The sequence below is a fragment of the Ammospiza caudacuta genome, chromosome 14 (genome assembly GCF_027887145.1).
Source record: "Ammospiza caudacuta isolate bAmmCau1 chromosome 14, bAmmCau1.pri, whole genome shotgun sequence".
NCBI lineage: Eukaryota > Metazoa > Chordata > Aves > Passeriformes > Passerellidae > Ammospiza > Ammospiza caudacuta.
The window spans coordinates 7,404,342-7,425,776 of NC_080606.1; the positions used below are offsets into that span (position 1 = coordinate 7,404,342).

General features: G+C 42.3%; 1 protein-coding gene across 4 annotated transcripts in view; it reads left to right on the top strand.

Moving 5' to 3' along the window:
- The window catches only part of AFF2 (ALF transcription elongation factor 2), a 330,786-nt gene extending 311,448 nt beyond the window's left edge, over positions 1-19,338 (top strand). For 3 of the 4 annotated variants that reach the window (XM_058814367.1, XM_058814369.1, XM_058814368.1), the window contains exons 19-22: positions 642-689; positions 1,195-1,244; positions 5,513-5,727; positions 10,163-19,338. In XM_058814367.1, coding sequence (XP_058670350.1) covers positions 642-689; positions 1,195-1,244; positions 5,513-5,727; positions 10,163-10,284 — 435 coding nt within the window. In that variant the 3' untranslated portion in view covers positions 10,285-19,338. The remainder of the gene's footprint in view (positions 1-641; positions 690-1,194; positions 1,245-5,512; positions 5,728-10,162) is intronic. The other variant, XM_058814370.1, reaches the window with a different exon arrangement.
- The last annotated feature ends 2,097 nt before the right edge of the window (positions 19,339-21,435 follow it).

Consider the following 21,435-nt stretch of genomic DNA (forward strand, 5'->3'; position numbering starts at 1 on the left):
CTAAATATTCTCATTATCAAATAACTGCTTCCCATTGAGATCTAATCTTAATCTCGACAGAGATATTATTTGTCTCCAGGTACTGTTGGGAGCAATCCCTGGACAGGATAAATTAACAATAAAAGCTTCTTGTCCGTTTCTGAAGAGTTTCCAGGGCAGTCTATGTCACTCTTTCCTCATAAGCTCCATGTGCTCTGTGCTGTGAAACACCCCCAGTCATGCTCACATCCTCTGTGACAAGCAGTGGCTGCTGTGCAGGAATGCCAGGCCAGTGCTGTGGTTTGGACAATGTGTTCTGCTTTGGTCAGAAATGTTGGGCTGTGAGCTGTGGTTTAGAGTCAAGGGTGCTGTCTGTGCTCCACTGAATCTCTGTGCCTCCCATGCAAAATAGTGATTACAGTAACCAGATGAGGGCTGCAATAATGTGGGTAATGCTTTGCAGAGAACTTGTAAAACTTGATTGAATTTTCACTGTGCGTGCTGACTTCTCAGCACGGGAGCTGAATTATGTTTTCAGAGGGCACACACAGATAGCCTCAGCCCTGATACTGCCACTTTGTATGGGAACTAAGATACCAGTCAGTCTGAGCAGAGCTGGAAAGACCTGGGCTTTATTGTTGCTCGGCAATCTTTTTGTACAGGGTTTTACCAGGTGCTACACAGACGTGAAAGGCAGAATGAGTAAGCAGGTAAGGAAAGTCAATTTGTGCAACTAAAATATATAAAAACAAAAACATTCAAGCAGATCCTTACTAAAAATTTTATTTATACTACTGTCTGAATCCCAAGCCACCTTCCCTAAGCAACTTGGGAGGGATCAATTTCATTAAAGCATCAAGCCAAATTATTTTTCTTTCTTATTAAAATATTGAAGGTCCCTTTAAAGATAAGCAGTCATTTTCACTCTAAAGAACTTACTTTGTAGAGTAAGTTTTAGTGGCAATTAAACCACTTCTTTGTGACCTACATCTGCTTTTACTGGAATTTATTCTCTCTTTTATCAAATGATTTTCAAGCTACTGGTTGGAACCTACCAATCATCCACCAGCCACTTAATTATGGGACCAATGTGCAGAGCTTTTCTGCTCCATGCACTGTAGCTCTTGCAATGAAAAGGGGGAATGTTGAGCCTTGTGTCATCAGTATTCATGTACTTGCATCACCTGTATTTACATTTTGGTTTTGTACTTACAGAACTCTTCAAAAGCCTCACAGGCCCCCTCCCCTTGGGGCAGCAATGGAAAGTGAGTATTTTCTCCTGAGTACTTCTGTCTGGGAACAAGTGGTTCCAAGAGGAAGGGAAGGGTTTTTCTGCCTCTAAAGGCAAAGGACAGGTTATGGGGATCAGTGTTTTGGGAGCTGCAGGTATATTTCAAACGTGTATAATGTATAAACTGTTCTGGGCTACAGAATTGATCATACAGCTGCCTTGGGCTCGTGGGGGCGAGGGGCTCCCACTGGACTAAGTCAGATCCCCCTGTGAGCCATCCAGTGTGGGTAGGAAGGAAGAGCTGAATCACACCTTCATCCCTGCAAAGCCTCCTTAAGTCTAAAATCAGACATGGTGGGTCTGTGCTGAATTCTTTGACAGTTTACTTCTCAAGCCAAATGAAGGCCATAAAAATATCAGTTAATTAGCTGGCAAGTACCATGACACTTTAGGAAGCCAAAGTAAAGTTAACCTTCATTGCAATGATTTTTCAATGATTCGTTCAGCAATGAAAGACCAATGAATATTTCGTTGATATATGGTAAGTGCTGTTTAATAAAACTGAAGGTATAATAGTGGTGAAAATGTGAAGGCACTTAGTCAGCCAATTATCAGTGGCTTCATATTAACGTTAAAACACCCTCACCTCAGATATGAAGTCAGGGTAATGCAGTTATGATCAGAGGAGGTGCATTGCTGCTGCATCCTTGCCTTTATCTTGCAATGGCTGTTGCCAGCTGACACACATTTCTCCTGCTTTTTGTCCTGGTCACACATCCCGACACAAGTATGACAAAGGTGAAGGACTTCACCTTTTTTCCCATCTTTATATGAGTAGGCTAAATTCTAGGTAAAAATTATTATTGTTAATGGTCTCTTTCTGGTGGTTCAGAAGAAGAAATGGCTGTTAGACACGCCAGGGAAACAAAGAAGGAAGGGTTGAAATTTAGCACACAAAGAACTGAAGTTTTCAAACAGACTTTGTTCTCAATTAGTGCAAAACCAAAAATTCCAACATTTTGCTTAAAGTGAAATATTGCCTCAAATAATTGAAAATATTTTGGGGTATAGATATATATATATACACACCCCAAACACTCAGTTATTTTGAATATGTATATATAGAGCTATTAAAGTATAGATTGTAACACAAGCTAAAGTGATTAAATAAGAAATCACTTTAAATAAAAGCTGAAAAGATATTTTAATACTGGAAAAGCAACTACTAAATTAAATTATTCATTATGTGCCAGTTTTTCCAGGCATTGAAGTGTCAGTGAAACCTTGTATTGTAATAAAAATACATAAATGTTAACATAAAATTTTAGTGATCAAATAGACCATTGGAGCATAACATCTCTTTTGTTCCTGAAGAAGGGGCTTGTGCCTAAACATTTCATGAAGCAGAAGTTATCCTTTTATTGCTGTCCTATAATAGACCCCTATGAAGTGTGTGCTCTGCAGGCGATGACATTTCCCTCACTATTTAAAGGAGCTATTAGGTGTCCAGGATTGAATAAGTGGGTTTTGACTGGAGGAAAAAATTCTTGTCTGGCCACAAAGCAGGCAGCAGAAACCCAGCCCCCAGGTCAGCATCACTTCTAACATAACACCCAGCTGATCAGTCTGTTCCCACTAACTCTGGAGATAAGGAAGGAAAGCTCTGAAAGTGCACATCTCTGTCTTCTATTCAGAGCAGGAAGCACTTGACATGTGAGAGTAACTGAGTGACAAGGCTGTGTTATAGCAGCATTATTGTGACACCTGTGACCCAGCACACAGAGAGCACAACCCACACTCAGGCCTTGTGTCCCCTCTGTGTGGAGTCTCAGAAGAAGGCAGCTCTCCAGCTGGCTCAGAGGTGCCATCTATCTCAGGTGGCTCCTCGTTCCTCCAAGGTTTGTCACAGACCTGGTGCTGCCATTGGCAGCTTCTGCTCTGCCTTCCCCAGGGCTACTTGCTCTACAGTTTCCTCTTAATCCCCTGCAAATTTGTGTCAGATGGGAAGAGAATTCACACACCACAGAAAAAAAGACCAAACACCTTCCAGCATATGGCATCACTGGAGATGGAGCAGCTGCCTGGTGCAGGATGGGGGACAGTGGGATAATCTCAAGTATTTTTCTTTAACAAAGCAAAGCTCATCATTGCCATGGTGTGTAGTCTAGTCAGGATCTCAGATCCATCAAAAATCACAGCTTGGCTCACTGGAATTTCTGCCTACTTGTTTGAATGTGTTGTGAACCTCTACAGAGTTGGCCCGGGTTCCATCCTGGCAATGAAACAAATTTTCTCTGGTTTCATTACAGAAATGTTTCCCACCTCTAGCGACAGAAAGCACAAAATACAGAGATTTAGTAGACTCACCACAGTAATAATGGCTGTGCACAACAGGGTAAATCCAATGAACAATGTGCTTTATTTGGCAGAAGTGCGTCAGCTGGTTGTAAGTGGCTCTAACAAAATACTCTTGGTCTCCTCAGATACTTATCATTTTTAACTGCTCCCAGACCTAATCTAGTATAGTTCAGCTCTTCTGTGCAATAAAGACACTGTGGCAAGTCAGGTAACCAGGATGTTTTGAGACTTGAAAATAAAGCATTTGTGCATTAGGACATGGTTAAACTCTAACCCATAAGCTGGGTAAAAAGCTACAAGCTGCCAAATCAATGTGATCTCCAGCTCTGGAAAAAAAATGTATCACAGGAGCCTGTTGTTGAGCACAGGTAATAGCAGGGCACTGCTGGAAAATCTGCAGCAAATCTGTTGCCATTGATGCCTTTCAGCCCAAGGCTGTGCTGCTGTGTCAGTCTGTCCTGCAGCACCTGGAGGTGTCAGCAGGTCTGTGCCCAAGCAGGGCCATTGACAGTGGCCTTTAGAGCCAAGAGGCCAAGCCCTTCTGTCCTGGGCTTTGGATCAGGCTCAATGACTGAGCTTGATTCTATTGCACAGCACGAGGCATCTACAGCTGCATGTCCAGGGAGGGGTTGCAACATCCCTGTCTGGAGAGTTTTGGTCTCTTTGCTTCATGCAGAGAGTGCCAGGAGTGTTTTGGCCCTGCGTCTCAAGTGTGTTCCACAGCAAATAGAATGCTTTTGTTTAGGCAAGTGCTTCCAAATGGGTGAATGAAATTACATCCAGCTGGGGCTGGTCACCAGTGATGTTCCCCAGGGCTTGGTACTGTTTCGTGTCTTTATTGATGATCTGGAGCCCCCTTGATCTTGAAGGGGATCAAGGGCACCCTCAGTCAGTTTGTGGATGACACCAAGTTGGGCAGAACGGTGGCTCTTTTCACTTCTCCCAAGTAACAAGTGATGAGACAACAGCCTCAACTTGTACCAGGGGAGGTTTAGATTGAAGATTAGGAGTAATTTCTTCCCCAAAAGGATTGTCAAGCACTAGAGTAGGCTGCCCAGGGACTTGGTTGAGTTGCCTTCCCTGGAGGTATTTCAAAGTGTCTTGATGTTGATATGGCATGTGGGGATATGGGCTACTGGTGGACTTGATAGTTCTGGATTAACTGTTGAACTTGATGTTCTTAAAGGTATTTTCCTGAACAAATCCCCGATCCTATAAATTTTCAGAGAGACTAGCTGTTCTGTGAGCATTCAGCACTACGCAGCTCTAAACAAGAGCATGCTGTGCTGACCGCTGCACTGCCTGCAGCCAGCAGGTGATTCCTAATTGATGGTGTTAGAATTAAAGGAAAATCTATATTAGAACATTAGTGCCTCACTAAGTAGGTAACTTAAAACACTGTGCTGTGCAGAACTGTGTGGATGAACGGTAGGCAATTAGAACAAATCTCCATAGCCTTAAAGAATCCTATGGAGATATTCATAATCCTGCAGTACCCTCAGGTCCTAATACTGCTCTACAGGGTGCTTTTAAGACTTGCTCTTTACTTATTGTGGTGACTGTTTTTGGAGCAAACTGTCATTGTGGTTTCCAGAAAATACTTTGATAATAAGCCAATATTGCACATTGAGTGTTTTCTAACTGCCATTGCAGCTTCTGGCAGCAGGTAGAAAAATCATTACAATTATGAGATGCTTCTTTCTCTGAAAGATTGCTCTATTTTTATGATAGATTTTTTTTTTAAATAACAGGTTCATTTAAAGGGAGAATTAAATCCCTTTTTATTTTCAGTCATTCCCAGTTGATAAGCTGTCCTTTCTCATAAAGTCAGGCAGTACCCCTGCATGCTTCCCCTTTGCTGGGGTGCACTTTTCCGGTGCATTTAGGATGGCAGTGAAGTGGGGGGTGTGAGGGGGCCTCACTCTCTCTCTCTCCCTCTTTCAGGAGCACAGAAACCCCCTCGCCCATGTCCCTGAGCCCGTCCCCTGTCAGCTCTGCTGGGAGCAGCTCAGGCAGTGCCAGCTCGTCCTCGGCGGGGACCATCACCATCCCCCAGCGCATCCACCACATGGCTGCCAGCCACGTCAACATCACCAACAACGTCCTGCGCAGCTACGAGCACTGGGACATGGCTGACAAGCTGACCAAGGAGAACAAAGGTGCCCCCTCTCTGCTTTCCTGTGTCCCCTTTGGCTCCCCCGCTTTAGTTTTCCCGGTGCTCTCTGGATTCAGACCCAGAACCAGCGCATCTAGGAGCACAACTGTGACAGCTTGAGCAAACAGACCAAATCTGCTTGCTGGTGGCTGTAGCCAATGCATATCTTCTCTTGTCAGGCACAGAGGGGGATGTGTGACACACGCTGAACATGGGGTTATCAGAGCAGCTGGCAAATAATTTAGTGAACACAAGCCCCAAGTGATGAGAGCTTTTAAGTCTGCAAATTCGTTCACAGCTTCAACCTCTCGTAGAGCACCGAGGTTATTTTCAGATTGCTCTGTCAACGGGTTTAAGACTATTAAAATGCTAGCTAGGATAATAAGCAAACATTAGATGTTGTGTTTGTGTGGGGAGTCCGATTAAGAGATGTCCACTGAAAGCCATGACCTTGACTCTCCTATGATTGGATTGCAGATCTGTTTGTTAATTCCTAACAACAAAATGTAAGTCCTTACCACAGTCATTTTAAAGGAGTTTTGGCAAGCAGTTTGTGACTGGATTGTATCAAGTATAGTGGAGTGACTGAGATATAACTAAGGGACAAATTTGGCCTGTTGTTGGCCAGCTGTGAAGTTCCCCATGACAATATAATTATTCAGATATCAGCTTTGTGCTTACACAAATCACTAAGAAAGCTTCCTTTGACACTAGAGGTACAGAGCCTAACTAGGAAATAGTCTCATCGTGAGTTGGCTCATTCTCTTAAATTATAGTGAGATTTCAGATGGCCGACTTGTCCTGACAAATGTGCTTGCTGTATGCAGTTTGATCTTACTCCCATTAATGTCAGTGGCAAATTTCCACTGATTTAGAGAAACTGAGCTTGAGATTTATAGAGTTTTATGTCTGAATGGTGGGTCATAATGATCCATCCCTGGATGAGGAACAATAATAGAAGTTCTGTCCAGTCCTCCCCACTGCTTCTTGTCTTTGTTCACATTGATTAATTTAGTAGCAGTGCAGTCATTTTGGATTTTTTCCATAGCTGCATCCATTTTCACAAAATGTGAAAGCGATTCCCTGTCAAATGTAACGCAGAATGTTACAGTGGGAATGCAGAAGGATGCCCTGATAGGAGGAAGAGATGGTGATAATCTTGTAATTAGCCCTGTGTGTTGTGGAGTTGTTAAATGTTCTACTTGGTATTAAATCAAAATAGCTCAGGCATTCAGCCAGCAGACAGAAAATGTACCCAGCCACTGCTGTTATCAGTCCTAGAGCTGGATGAGAAAAAAACCTGCTGATTCTCTTTCTACATTTTCCTCCCTGCTCTCTTCTTTGTTCTCATTTTGATTTATGATCAAATAAACCCAATTCTGCAAAGCCATATAGGAATACTCTTTATTCAGATGAGCAGTCCCTTTGACTTTACTGGGACTGGATGCATGAATAAGGGTTTCTCACATGAGCAAGACATTTAAGGTTGTGACCTGTTCTTTCATATCTTGTTTCACAACCTGCAGACACGTTACAGGGAATGCAAAGTTCATGTTACTTCAAATTTCATTTAAGTATTGTAAACCATTGGAGAGAGATCAGAGTTTCCTACATGCTATAGCATGTCTGCCTTTATATATTTTCCTGAAAGATACCTCATTTCTAATTAAGTACTTGATTTAAATTTGCATGCTTAAACACAAATTGCAATTTGAAAAATTCATGGTGAAGCAAAACGTGTATGAGAACTGCTGTGGTACTCTGCAGGTCTCCATCATACCACATGAGGGATTCTCTTTAAAAAGGATGTATTCAAGACACTGACATGAGAAATGGTGCAGTGTTTCATGAAAACTGGCTGTAATTGTTTCACTAGCTGTCATCTGCACCTCTCACATAATTCAAAGCACCTTCATTGGGTTGGCTGGAACAGGACTCACACTTTCTCTGTAGTGATCTCCAGTCCACCTTTGCCAGCTGTCTCAGCTCTGCTGCATTGCCTAAGCTCTGTGCACTGGCCTCTGGACTCAAAACTGCCCCTGACAGCAAACAGGACAGTGCAAACCCCAGACTCTGTTGTGAGTCCCAGGTCATCATTTGGCCTCTCTCTCAGGAGCTTGGGCAGTCAGTTCTTTATAAAAAATGAGATTTTCCCCCCTCCTGTTGAAATAAGAATGATGTCAAAAAAAAAAAAAAAAAAAAACACAAACCTGAAAAAAACCATGATAAGATAAAAATTTAGTTCCTTAAAAAAAACAGAACAAAGCAAAACCAACCAGATTCAGTCACTTTTGTGAGGTTTTGTGGTCAGCTCTAATTGTTTCTGTTGTCTTCTGAATCACAGGATGTGTCTTGCATAAGAATATGTCCTGAGATGGGTATAAAGCTGTGGCCTAATAGCAATTACCTGTGGCTCTTACTGCTGCCATGAATGTTTCTCAGGTCATGCCCGTGCAGTCACAAGGAATTTCCTGCACACTGTAGGAGCTGTGCAGCTGCCCCTTGTCCACGACTGTCAGCTCTGCTTTTGTGCTGCTCTGAGTCTGCTGCACGCTCCCAGTTTGAACTTGACTCATGTTCAGCTGGCTCAGAGCAGCAGACAGAAGCCTTTCTTTGTCAGCCTGACAAAAGATGTGCCATTAAAATAAAAATGCATAGCAAGAGGGAGAGCAGCAGAGCTGTGACCCACCAAGCTGATCTGGTTTGAAGAGGAAAGCAGGAACATGCTGCCATGTACCTCGGGTGGAATCCCCTGGTCCATGGAGTTGAGAGTGTGGGGAGAATAGATGGAGTTTGGCATAAACCTGTGTCTGTAGCAGGCCAAACTAAACTGCAGATTTCCCAAAGCCCATGGGATGGTTTGTGTTGGATCACCTAAAGTGGTGTTGTTCACCATCTATAACATCAAACTCTCAGCTGACTTTACAAGGGATCATTTTTTTATGCTTCTGAAGAAAGCAGGACTTCTTCTCTGAAGTAGAAAACTACCAGCTCTGTAGGGAGCAAGACCTGTTCTCTCACGCATAAATTTATTAAGTGGCTTTAGTGCTTGTAGCTTTTTCCAGAAATGTTAACCTGAAATTAGGCTTTAAGGTGAATTCTCAGTGTTTAAAGCAATTATTGTTTATTTGAGCCTAGAATGAGATCTCTAGAATTCAAGCAAGATAGTGCACTATTTCATTTCAAAATGTATTGATTTTACACTGGAGGAGATGAATGAAAGACAGAGAAAGGAAGATTAAAAGTAGCTGCTGGCTGCAGCAGCACTGGTGCTAGCCCTGAGCTCTCATTATGCTTGCCTCCAGCCAAATCACTTTGTGCTCTGATACTGCTGGAGCTCCCAAGCTGACCAGGGTCAGGCTGTCAATACTTGGATAGAAGACCTCAAAGCAGCACTTACTCGCTGAAGAAAGTACTGATAATGATTTTGTACCCAGCATCTGCTTTCTTGAAGTGCAGCCAATGCAGCACTGGCTGGCTCAGTGCACTGGATTGCAGACAGGGTGAGAATGTGAGGGCTCAGCCATTCCTCACTGTAATTGTTGGTTGTTATCTGAGCTCTGAGGGGCTTTAACTGAGAGTGGGTTCCCACTTGCCTAAATATAGTGTAAGTGTTGGATATGTGGGAATGCCTGTGCCCCAGCAAGCACAAAGAACTGTGGGAGAATACAGGACACAATTCAGTTCTCCATTGACAGCAATTAGGAAAGGTCTGTTGGCCCTAACAGGATTAGTCTTTCACCCAGAGCATCTAACACATGACATAAAGTAAACTGGTGTGTCGCTTCCTAACTGGGGCTCTCTGTTTAGTGAACTCCTGTTAACCCTTCCTGACCAGGAATCCCAGGGTTGGGATTCTCCCGCCCTAGAAGTTCCCATCTCCATGGAGTTATTTTCCTGCTGTGTTGTCTCTCTCCTCTTCCAAGCCAGCTCCCATCCCACACTCATCCTCTGGGGCCTGCAGCTGCAGCAGGATGAGCAGAGGGCCAAAAGTGCTGCAGTGTCAGTAACAGAAATTGGAGGGTGGGGAAAGGAGCAAGAAAGGTCCTCTAGTCTGGAAAAATCCAGTCTAGACCTTTATGTCTGGATAAGAGTACAGCATGGAAAAGTAATGCAAGATTTCATTGCCAGCTATTTAAATCATAGTCAGCAAACCTAATCTTGAAAAACTGACAGTGCAGATGATCAGAGTCAAAGGAAGACTACTGACAGCCACTCATGCCATCCTGTGGTAGACTTCCACCATGGATAATCTAATTTGGTTTGTTTCAATATATTGTTGTAATTTCAATTCTTTCTTACACACCACGTGCTCATGTGCACAACTGTCCTTAGAACCCACGAATTACATTGCGCTGCTTCTGAGTGGGAAATCATGGTGATACCTCAATTTCTGTACCATTGCCTGAAAAACTGCTTTTGTTTCTTGTGTATTGCAGAGTTCTTTGTAGAGCTGGACTCAGTGATGGGACCTTTAACACAACATAGCAGTATGACCAATCTGGTTCGTTACGTTCGCCAGGGACTCCACTGGCTCCGCATCGAGGCTCATTTGTTGTAGTGACTGCTGCCCTTCTCATCACATCCCCATTCTTCTACCTCTACCAGCGCAGAGACGATCACTGGTGGAACTCCACTCATTTTTGGAAGTTTATTCATGTAACTTCATTTTTATTGCCTTTTTTAATATCCTATCTATTGGAAGTAGAAGTCACCATAAATGAAACTTATGACTCAAGAGCAGTATGTGTTGTACCATCTAATCATCTTTGACAATTTTCTATGCCTTGTGTCTCCTGGATCCTGCCATCCTTATGTGCTTTATGGAACGGTACATTTCCTGCAGTGTTGTTTTAAGTCCATGCTGCCTTCAAGTGAAAACAAAAAAAGCACTTTGAGAAGATATGGATTCCTGAGAAATAGTACAAAGCGTCTTAAATATTTGAGGGTATATATGAGAAGTCCCTTCTGAAATAAATTAGTAGAAGTTATAGCTATTCATTCAAAATCATCTTCTGAACCTGAACCAAGCTTTTCGACGCTTAATTCTGGCATCATTACCTGACTCAGTACATTCCTAAGATTTCATACTCCCTATGGGTTTAATCTCTAAAAGAGAATGTTGAATATCTTACAGGTACATAATGTAAGATCACCAAAGGTGTTAAGCGGTAAAAGGTTGAAGGAATGCCTCATTAAAAAATGATGACACACTATGCAATGAGGTTTTGATATTCCATTCTTCCTGTTTATTGTTGGCTTAATAATTTCAGTAGGCAGCAGAATTTATTGCAATTTTTAGGCAGTTTCAAAATATTAGCTTTCTTAGTCTTATCTACCATTCCTGTACTAAATCTGTGAATTTTCTTTCTGTTTTACTGTTTAGTCTCAAACAAATACTTATCCAAGATTTTTCTTCATAAAACAATCTCTCCTTGCATAGTGACTCACTGAAAGCAGATTTTAACAGGACTGCTGCACTCTAAGCATTGATATTGTATGTAGAAGTCCATTAATAAGTGTATGCAGATTCTTCATGAACTATCTAGAAGTTTAACTAACCAGCTACTGTTGAAACATTATAATTCCATGTGGCATCAATTTTCACCTGTTTTGTTCATTTCAGAGCATTAGAAGCGAACAGTATTATCTTGCTATCTTGAAAACATTGTCAAATTAAATAAAATCACCAGATTTACCCAAAAGCAATATAACATTTGTTTAATAATGGCCATGAATACTTCAGTCAGATTACCTTTTTTCCAAGCTCTGCATCTGTTTATCCATGCTGTCATGTTTTGGACCATTCCTCTAATGCGTGAATAATAATGAGACAATTCAGATAGAATTTCAAAGCAATTGTGAATAAATTGCACCATTTCACATTTGCTCTTTCCTCTTATTTTTTTCCCTGTTATAAACTGCACTGCTCTTCTGGTGCCACTGCAAGAAGCGCTGGTGCATGAAACAAAACAAAATGAATTTATATCAATAATTCACAAGACTTTAAATGGTCTCATCTCATTCTTGATATAACGCCTGCATACCTTACTGAACTGTAAATTCCATTTCTATAAACAGAAAACGCTCATAGCAATGTAAATATTATTCTGTCTCATCTCATTGAAATAATACAATATGTGTATTAAATGCCATCCAGATATTAGTTAATTGCAATTACCTTCTGCTATATAAATCTGTATATTCTTTAATCTGGTGAGTTATTGGATTCTACTCACTGGGTTGTGACCAGATAAATAGGACAAATTTGCATTTAAAAGGTTCAGACTGTTAAGATTTTTAGAGCAGGCCTTGGATATTTGCAATAAGAGAAGTTCAAGGACTCTGCCCAGTGCACATTTAAGACAAACATTTCAGTAGCTGTTGCATATTAGCTCCCTGTAGTACTACCTTTTCTTAAAAATCAATCATTCCTAACATTTTGTTCCACAAAACTGTATTGTAAACATAGCCAACGTGCATCATTAGAGAAACCATCCAGTGTAGGGTTTCTGCAAAGGACATTTGCAGAACATGCCATCCTGTATTATCTGCACATTCCTGTTCCTGAAGTGGTTGATTCACCCTTATCTGTTCTCTGAGGGTTTCAGTAACACGGCTGAAACCTGAATCTGACACATTGGTCACGCCAGCCTGGCCCCAGGAGCTAATGAATAAAACCACAGCAGTGAGAACTATTCAGAAATGTAGATGAATGGTGGTGGTTGGGGTTTCTTTAAAGAAAATGGAAATGAAACATTTTAAATATTTTTTTTAACAGGTTGAGTACTTGAGATGAGCGAAGGTTGGGCTGATTTTGTCATAAGCCAGAGTTTTCTATTCTTTTTGCAAATAACTATTTAGTCTAATTAAGTGCATTGTCATCACTTGCTCCTTTAATGTGGATTGAAATCCAAGACTTCCATGCATTTACAAGGGATAGCAATGTTTTGAAAGAGTCTTCAGACACAGGACTCGTCAGAGTTTGCTGCAGTCACTCAGTGATCACCATATATTATCTTTTCCCTGTTGCTTGTGGTAAACAGACTCCTATCCCTAAATTTACCCCATGTTCACAATCTTTTGCTTAAACAGCTTAAGGAATTAGCCCTCCTGGTTTTGTATCCTGTGACTTAGGTTGAAATGTATGCTGAATCAGTGGCATGATGATAATAAGTCTAGCAGTCAAGTCTAGGATCACAAGCTAACTTACTATTTAGCAGTCTTGTTTCAAAAGCAGCTTAGAAACAAATTAAATATGGAGAGTAAATTACTGTCTTATCCCTGGGGATGATGCTTCTTTTGGGTTAGTTATTAAGGATTATTGCACTTTTACAGGCACTATATTCATCTCATTTCAATTGCCGACATGTCATCTTCGTGGAATCATTTTACCCCTTAAAATATTACTTCCAGCAGAGCTAATCAAATAAGATTGTTTGTTTGTTTCAATCCATGGGGAAGCAGCATGTCTGTGCTTGGGCATTTGCAATGTCTGCACTTAAAATTGCCCAAATTAAGCTTTTAGACTCATGAACCAAGCACCATTACAACATTGGCTTAAAATTGTGGTTTGGTTTTGTTGTTTTTTTTAAATAAACTCTTTGGTTCCTGTATTGCCTTCTGGATTATGAGCTTTGGGATTGGTTTCATGACACATTTTTAGGCATTTTACAAGCGTGCCAAGGGCTGGAACTGACACATTTCTTTTTAATAGTGATAAACTGGAACAGTGATGTAATCTCTTGACTCCTGTAGCTGGATTTAAGAAGGACACCAGGCTTTGTAGAACACTGCCAGAACTGACAAGACTGTCATTTGTGACCCATGCCTGAGGTTTGGAGCAATATCAGGAGTTCAGCAGTGAAGGGAGCAGGCCTCTAAAGGGCTAAACTCAGGCATTGGGGGTGCAAGACCCAAGGGCAGCAAAGTCCTAAATGCTCAAGAGAGGCATTTACATAGCACTTAACCTCCACTTCAAGGGCTGCAGCAGGTCTCAAGTATTTGACAATGTGCAGGCAGAATATCCAACTCCAAGTGAACATCTCCAGCCATGTGATGTGCATTGGGTGCTCTAGAGCAGGGAGCTGAGGGAAAACCTTTTTGTGATCCTGTTGGTGGCAACTTGCACAGTTTGCATCTTAATTTCACTTTTTCTTACATGTTCTTTGGACTTTCAATTATTTAAATAGTCTCTCTGTGAATAGATTGTCTCATTTATAAATTATCTCCTTTGAAAAGTAGAGACAAATCTGTTGATAGTTATGTGAGGGATTTTAAAAAAGAGGATTGGAGATATTCATTCCTCCTAAAGAAACAAAATAAGCCAATTGAATCTGAAATTTAATTTCCATGCTTTTTTAAATTTCACGGATTTTATTATGTTCTTCTGTTATGACAGTTTAAATTCACTGATGGTTTTAGGTACTTTGTAAAAACTGTTTTTATCAGCATTTAATGCTGTCTAAATCCAATTATTCATTTTTTGAGTGTAAATTAAGAGATAACAAAAATGGGGCTGGTAGGGATTCTGACTTAAGTATTAACATACTTCATTACTTGGAGTTCAGAAGAAACTCCATGCAGCATGGAAGCAAGCCCAGGAGTGTGAGTGTGTGTGCACATCTGTGTGGATTTATGTGTGAATTTCCAGCAGAAAGTTCCTGCTCATTACTTCATAGCACAGGAGAAAAGATATGGTAGCTGTAAACAGAAAACACTCCTACCACTGCTAGTGGTAGTGGCATTATTCAGGTGTTCCTCTGCAGCTGTGCATAGTCCTGTTTGCATCTACTGCCTCTTGCAGACAATGAAGGTGTGGCAGAAAGTAGCAACAACTCTGTCATTTTGGTGCTGTGGTCCCTAAAGTCAGTGTAAGAATGAATGTGCTGTGTCAATGTGCTGCTTTTCAGGGTAACTCATTTGCCATAGACCAGTGTCTTGAAGTTTTAAGACAGACAAAATATTTAACAAGACACCAAAGAAAATCAAGTTGCCATTCTGGAGCAAGTGTAGAAGTGTCCCAGCTGTAGGCAGGCTGCAGACCAAGGGCTCTTTGCAAAGGGCCTTTCCTTCCCAGCATCTCCCTGACCTCACCTGAGTGCACTGGGAGTGAGGCAAAGGGGATGAAGATGGAAAACTGATCTACTGTCCTTATGACATCTTCCAGCTTTACTCTACAGCTACTTTATAAATACAAATAAAACAAGTCTTCATCTTGGGAGAGCTCAATTCCTCAGTTTCCAACAATCCTCCTGAACTTCCATAACGTAACCAGGGCACACCAATGCATATAGGCATTCTCTGTTGTCTAATGAGATAAGTCTATATGGGGGCATACTTTGGTTATGTCACCTGATATTTAGCCTAAATGTACAGGATAAAAGCTGTTAGGGTCTCCTTCATGACTGAAACCTCTCTGCCACTGAATGCAAAATGCTCCTGCCTGACTTAGAGAGTAGTCATCTTCTCCCCAGTACCCTTATCAGACCACCCTTTCTGATGGACTTCATAGCTTTCCTTAAGCCATTTTGTTTCAGAGATGTTTTGTCTTCCAAGATCAGTTATTCTGATCATCTCACACCACTTTAAACCTCTTGTGGTGGCTGCTGAAGCCAGGATAGATTGTGTTCAGATCTTGTGTTCAATTCAGGGGAGCCTGTGGCTCTATAGAGAGATGAGAGCAAATTCAGGTGCAGATGAGTTACTGCATAAAGCTGGTGTCACATGAGAATCAGGCCTGGCTTCATCAGAGGCACAGCAGCAGAAACACTGTGATGAAAGCTGTTCCCAGAATCACAGGGTGTGTAGTGACATGTCAGGCAGCTCACTGGCACTGTAATGATATTAGGCAATGGTAAAGATGTCGAGAGTGGTTTAAAGGAAGTGGGGCAAGCTGCTGTGCTCTGGCATTGTGAATTTAAGCTGAGTGTGTTTTTTTGGGAGTAAGCCCTTTTTGGGAAAGGGGACTTATTACTGTTGATGTGTCCTGCAAAATAACACCTATCCCATGGTATCCTGTTGAAATCAGAATACAGCATCACCACTGCCAATTCTTCACGGCACCTCAGAGTGCCACCTTATGTCACAGAGAGGTAATTCTGGTCACTACCCAAAGTCACTATCCAGTTAAACCTTTTTTTTTTACTTTATTTTTGCAACAGAAGCAAGGACCAAGCCCAAAGGCCCAGGAGGCACCTTGGGCAGCATTGTGTGACCTGATGTTGCCTCCCACAGGCTGTGGAGCCACACAGAGCTCCTGAGCCCTCAGCCTGCCCTGGGTGTTGGACTGCTGCAGGTCTGTGTGGTGTGGATCCCACCCAGCCCTGCCTGCTGCACTGGGGGAGCAGGGCTGAGCCCAGGAGGGACCCCAGCCCCACTGCCTGGTGAGCAGAGCTGGGGCTCTGCATTGCTTCAGGCCTTGGTCCTGTGCAGCTGCAGCTGCACTGGGCTTTGAGCACTCCCTGGTGCCTGCAGTGCGTCTGGAAATGCCAGTCAAGCTCACAGTGACAGCAGAGAGCTCAGCCCATACCCACTGCACACAGAACTGGAATTTAAACCATGGTGAGCACAGGACCACTCATGTTTACAGGACTCCACTGAGTCCCACTGATGCCAGTCTCAAAAGGCATAGAGTGGAAAATGCAGCTGTTTGAGGCTTGTTTTCTTCTTTGAATTTAACTGAGTTCCTCTATCTGCAAGTCCATAAACTCTCTATGCTAGATATGTTTGCTCACAGCTGTGTGAGTGCCACCCTTTTGTACTACCATTGAAAGACCCTTAAGGTATAGCTAGCCCTAATTTCCACTCAGTTATTTTCTTATCAGAATTAAAAGAAGGTCAGATTCTGAGGTGAATTTAATTGTTTTATTGAACAACAGTAGCTACAGTGGACCAAAATTTGAGCTAAGCAAATGTAAAATATTTTGGCTCAACTGGTGGAATTCATGGGACCAAATTCTGCTGTCATGTGGCATTAGTGCAAGTCTTACAGAGCTTGCTGAATACTGTTTATCAAAGGAGAAGATGGATAACAAAAATGGCATAGCCTTACTGGAGTTGTGTGTATTAGGCCAGAACTTGAGTTGCATTAACCCAATTAATTAATGGAATTCCATCCATTTTTGTTCTGGCTGGCACTCATCTCAGTGAAAGTAGTTCAGGGTCTGTGTACTAGAGCTGGAATAACTGCAAGGAGATTTGCTCTTCAGCCAGACCATGTGCTGGCTCAGCCCTGGCTCAGGGAAACCACCACTGACTGCATGACCAGTAACAATGCTGTGGACTCAGAGAGGCTTTGATCCATGGAAGGAGACATTTACCCTTGAATTTATGAAATAACTGAGTAGTGGATAGCAACACAAATGTTTTGTTTATAGCAGAGGTAGAGTACAAGTTCTTCAGCTGCTGTAAACTGGTGAAGGAGTACTGATTCCAGTGGAGTTAATCCAATATGCACACACCAAGGAGCAAACCCTCTAATCCCAGACAAATTTTTGCCAGTATATCTCTATGCAGATAAACTCCCAAACCTTTTATCATCATGCCTTTTTACTGATCATGCCACTGAAATTATTAACATACCATAATCCTTAATCCATCCACCATAAGCCTGTGAGGAAATATTGTACATTGCAAAGCTGTGCAGTGTACAGCCCATCATAAAACTGCTTTAGACCACACTGTCTGAAGATGCATTTTCAGAAACTAGACAAGCAGAGCATCTTTTGATCTGATGTCAACTACGCCTCACTCTGCACTTCCACAGCTGAGCTTTTCATACAGACTGAGTGATGGCTGCATGCTTCTGATGACTGTGGGCCAAAGCTTCAGCTGATGTGCCTCTGTGGATGTCAGTGCTGATTTACACCAGCTGAAAAACCAGTCCTCTCCCTTTTCATGCTGTACTGCATGCCCTAATGCAGCTTTAGAAATGCACACTGAGGCTGGGTCTATAGTGAACTATTCTGATTCAGCACCAGATAATCCCTGCTAAAAAAATTTGAGGGTAATTTCTGCTTGCCATCCAGGCTTGCATATGTTTTGGTTTTTACAAAAGGCATGTTGCAATTTAATTACCTCCCAGTTTAAATATTTACTGGCATCAGCATTAGCTTGCATAGGAAAATGGCCAATAAATTCAAACATGTCATAAATGCTCTCAGTCTAGAGATGGAATCTGTTACTTTAGTTCAAAGACATTGCAGCAAGCTAAAGTGGTTTTTCTAAGCCAATTGGGTTCTGTACATTTCGAAGTCATGGCAAATATTTATCTAGGCCCAATTTTGCTGTTCTTCCCCTGAGCATCCTGGTGAGCAGGTTGCTCCACTGAAGTCCACAGAAGTAACTGTGAGAATTAGTGCTCAGCACACAGATTGCAGGAGCAGGCACTGAATATGTTAGGTTGCTGCAATCAGGGGTTTAATTTTAGCCATATGTATCATTTGAGGACACTTAAAAATTATGTACATTTTATCCAAGCTGACAGTCCTTGTATTTCCATAAAGTATTGTATAACTTGTTCCTGTCTGTATTTTTGACATCTCTGGATTGCATATCTTCTACTGAATCTTAAATGCTGTTTTATTTTAAACCCACATTCAAAAGGTCTAGAACATACCATCACAGAATATAAAAACAAGTCAAAGATCTGGTGATGTTTTGCTTTGGTTTTGAGCTCTCCTTCAGTTTGCTTTTTGGCTTGACTGTGGTACTCCCAGAATTTTTGGAATGGCTCAACTCAATTCAAGTTTCTTCCTGTCTTTTAGAAAAAAAAAAAAAAAAAAAAAAAAGCAAAATACGACTAAGGTTCAGGAAAAGCATTCAGGAAAAGCAATCCCAGCAAACTTGGTGGCTGTTTGCTCTTTCTAGCTGTCCTGGTTTTTTAACCCTGCCATGTTGGGAGTAGTCTAGTCTGTGGGTTCTCTCACCCACCATTTCTGGCTGTTGTGGAAAATACTATTCTTTTTCTTTTTTCTTTTTTTTTGTGTGTGTGTGTGTGCGCATATATAATTAACCAAAATATCAGGAAAATTTATATATGCTTTCTTCTGGTTCCTGGAAATAGAGCAACATTATGACCTTATGGTCTTCCAGCAAAAGTCAGATTTAATTTCTGCATTGCAGTGCAACTTAATTAGCTATTGGAATTAGATTATGGTTTACTAAATGGCCTTTTACCTTACGTTCTTATGTTCTTACTTTTTATTTACTATTGAAGTAGCCTCTTCTTTTTCTCATGTGTGCAAGTATCATATCAATAATCATTGCAATTCCACAAGGTGTCTTTGTTCTGAACAAGCATGTTATTCTTGTAAAGTTTTAAGTATAAGTTAAGATGTTTTGTACAGACCAAGGTAACTGTTAAACTGTCAAGCAATTACTGAAATGTTGTATAGTTAAAAAAGTTTGATTTCTTTTGCTTTATATGTATAAAATTGTATCTTGCCTGTTTTGCTTTGTATTTCCAACGTGTTGCACAATTATGCATTTTGTTTACATTTGTTCCTTCTTCAGAAAAAAAAAAGAAATAACAGTAATACTTTATGTACAAACATTTTAAATGTACTTTTGTTGTTTTTAAACACAATGTCTCTGTATAAATAATATTGGTTGAACTGGTACATTCGTGTCTCTCATAGAGGGATTAATTATACTGCCAGTGCATTGAATTATTTAAAAAAAAAAAAGTAAAATAAAATTTTTATGAAAATGTAACCCATTTTATCACTATAAATTATTCTGTCTTCTGCTATTTTCTCTTTCTCCTCCCAGGACAGAATAAGTATGGTACAGTAAGTACTGTTTGTGGGAGAGCCGTCATTGGTTTTAATTTTTAATCAACGTGTTTGTGTCATTGTGGCAACTTGAAATGACTTGATGTTAGAAAACAATGTAGTGATGATACCAGAGTGAGGTAACAGGATCAATAATGTGCTTTCCTCACCCCTGAGGGGCCTCAGCTGCAAGACAGCAGCCAAAATCTGTCTGTCCCAGAGGCAGCCAAAGAGCAGAGGGGCCAGAATCCCAGGGAGGAGTTTGGACAAGCCCAGGGCTCCAGTGTGACTGAAAATGTGTCACCAAGGGTCACTGACCCTGCTGGGGTGCCCAAACTGGTGCCACTCAGTGTCACTGACCCTGCTGGGGTGCCCAAACTGGTGCCACTCAGTGTCACTGACCCTGCTGGGTGCCCAAACTGGTGCCACTCAGTGTCACTGACCCTGCTGGGGTGCCCAAACTGGTGCCACTCAGTGTCACTGACCCTGCTGGGTGCCCAAACTGGTGCCACTCAGTGTCACTGTCCCTGCTGGGATCCCTTGTTCCCCAGGGGTTTCCTGGCATGACAGACCTGGAAGCAAAGGCCAGGTTTTGTATCCTCGCTGCAGGATCAGCTCTGAGAGCCTCGAGTACCAGCTGGGAGGAGATGTGAAGATGTGAAGATGTGAAGATGTGAAGATGTGAAGATGTGAAGATGTGAAGAGCTCCCTGGAGATGCTGGCAGAGTGATGGGGCTGCCCAGTGCCAGGCTGAGTGCTCAGTGCTGCTGCTGCTGCTCACGGGGCAGCTGAGGCCACTGTGCCTGCAGGGAGAGAGGAACTGCAGCTCTGTGACACAGAGCCCATCTCAGGCTGCTGTCCCCAAGCTAAAGAAGCCATTGCTGTGGTTTCTCTGTGGCCTCTCACGCTCGCAGTGCTGCTGAAACATTTCCATCCCAGCCTGGAGAGCTGTGTGCTCCGGGGGTGCTGCAGGAAGGCACAGCTGGGAGGCAGCTGGAGGGGACATCTCACCCAGACAGTGCTGGGGAGGGGGCGCTGAGCCCAGGGTACAGATGGTGTCACAGAACAGTTCCTGGAGAGCCACAGCAGGAGGTGTTAGCCTGGATTTGGGGCTGAGCATCTGTTGTAATGTCCCCCCTAAAACAAATGCCCAGTAGATGGTGTCTTACAAATTCTCAGCACCACTCTGACCTCATGGAGCAGATTAAAGCTCTCTGGCCTGAGCAGACTGAGGCTTTTGCAGTTCACCATCCCATTCATGTGAATAGTTACCTGTAAATGGGTGCTGGAGCCCCAGTCCTTGCTAGGCATAAGTCACTTCAGAGGGAAATCTGGACCTGTGTGTCACAGGTGCCCGTTTTGTGCCCAAGGAGACAGCAAACATCCTCTGTGGATATCTCAGAGAAACTCTTGTGGGTCAGCAGGAGGGAGGGCAGGTCTGATGCTTCCTGTGTCATTCACTCCTCCCTGAGTTCTTTTCATCTTCTGGGTGTGCCCAGAAACCTGCTTGAAGCCTGACTTCAGACTGGCAGTTCATGTCATTCCCTGCGTGTGTAACCTTGTAATCAGCTGTGAAGTGTTCTGTGATCCCAGCTATGAATGATGAATGGCTCCACATAAACCTGTGCTATACAGCGCTCTTAGTGTGACTGCTCAATTCAGAAAAAAAACCACAAAACCTCTGGAAATAAAAAAGGGATAATTTTTCATACAACCAGTACGTGGGATTCCCACAGGAGCAAAAGATGCCACCCTGCTGAGCAGGGGGAGAAATGTCTCCTCCAAGTATGGCAGTGTCAGGGATAATGGAAGATGGGCATTTGGATGCTCATTTTCATACACAATTTCACAACAACCTCAGGCAAGGTACTGTGTGCTCTGTTCCACAGCCAAGGAGACACCGTCCCTCCCTGGCTGGGGCTGAGGCAGTGCAGCAG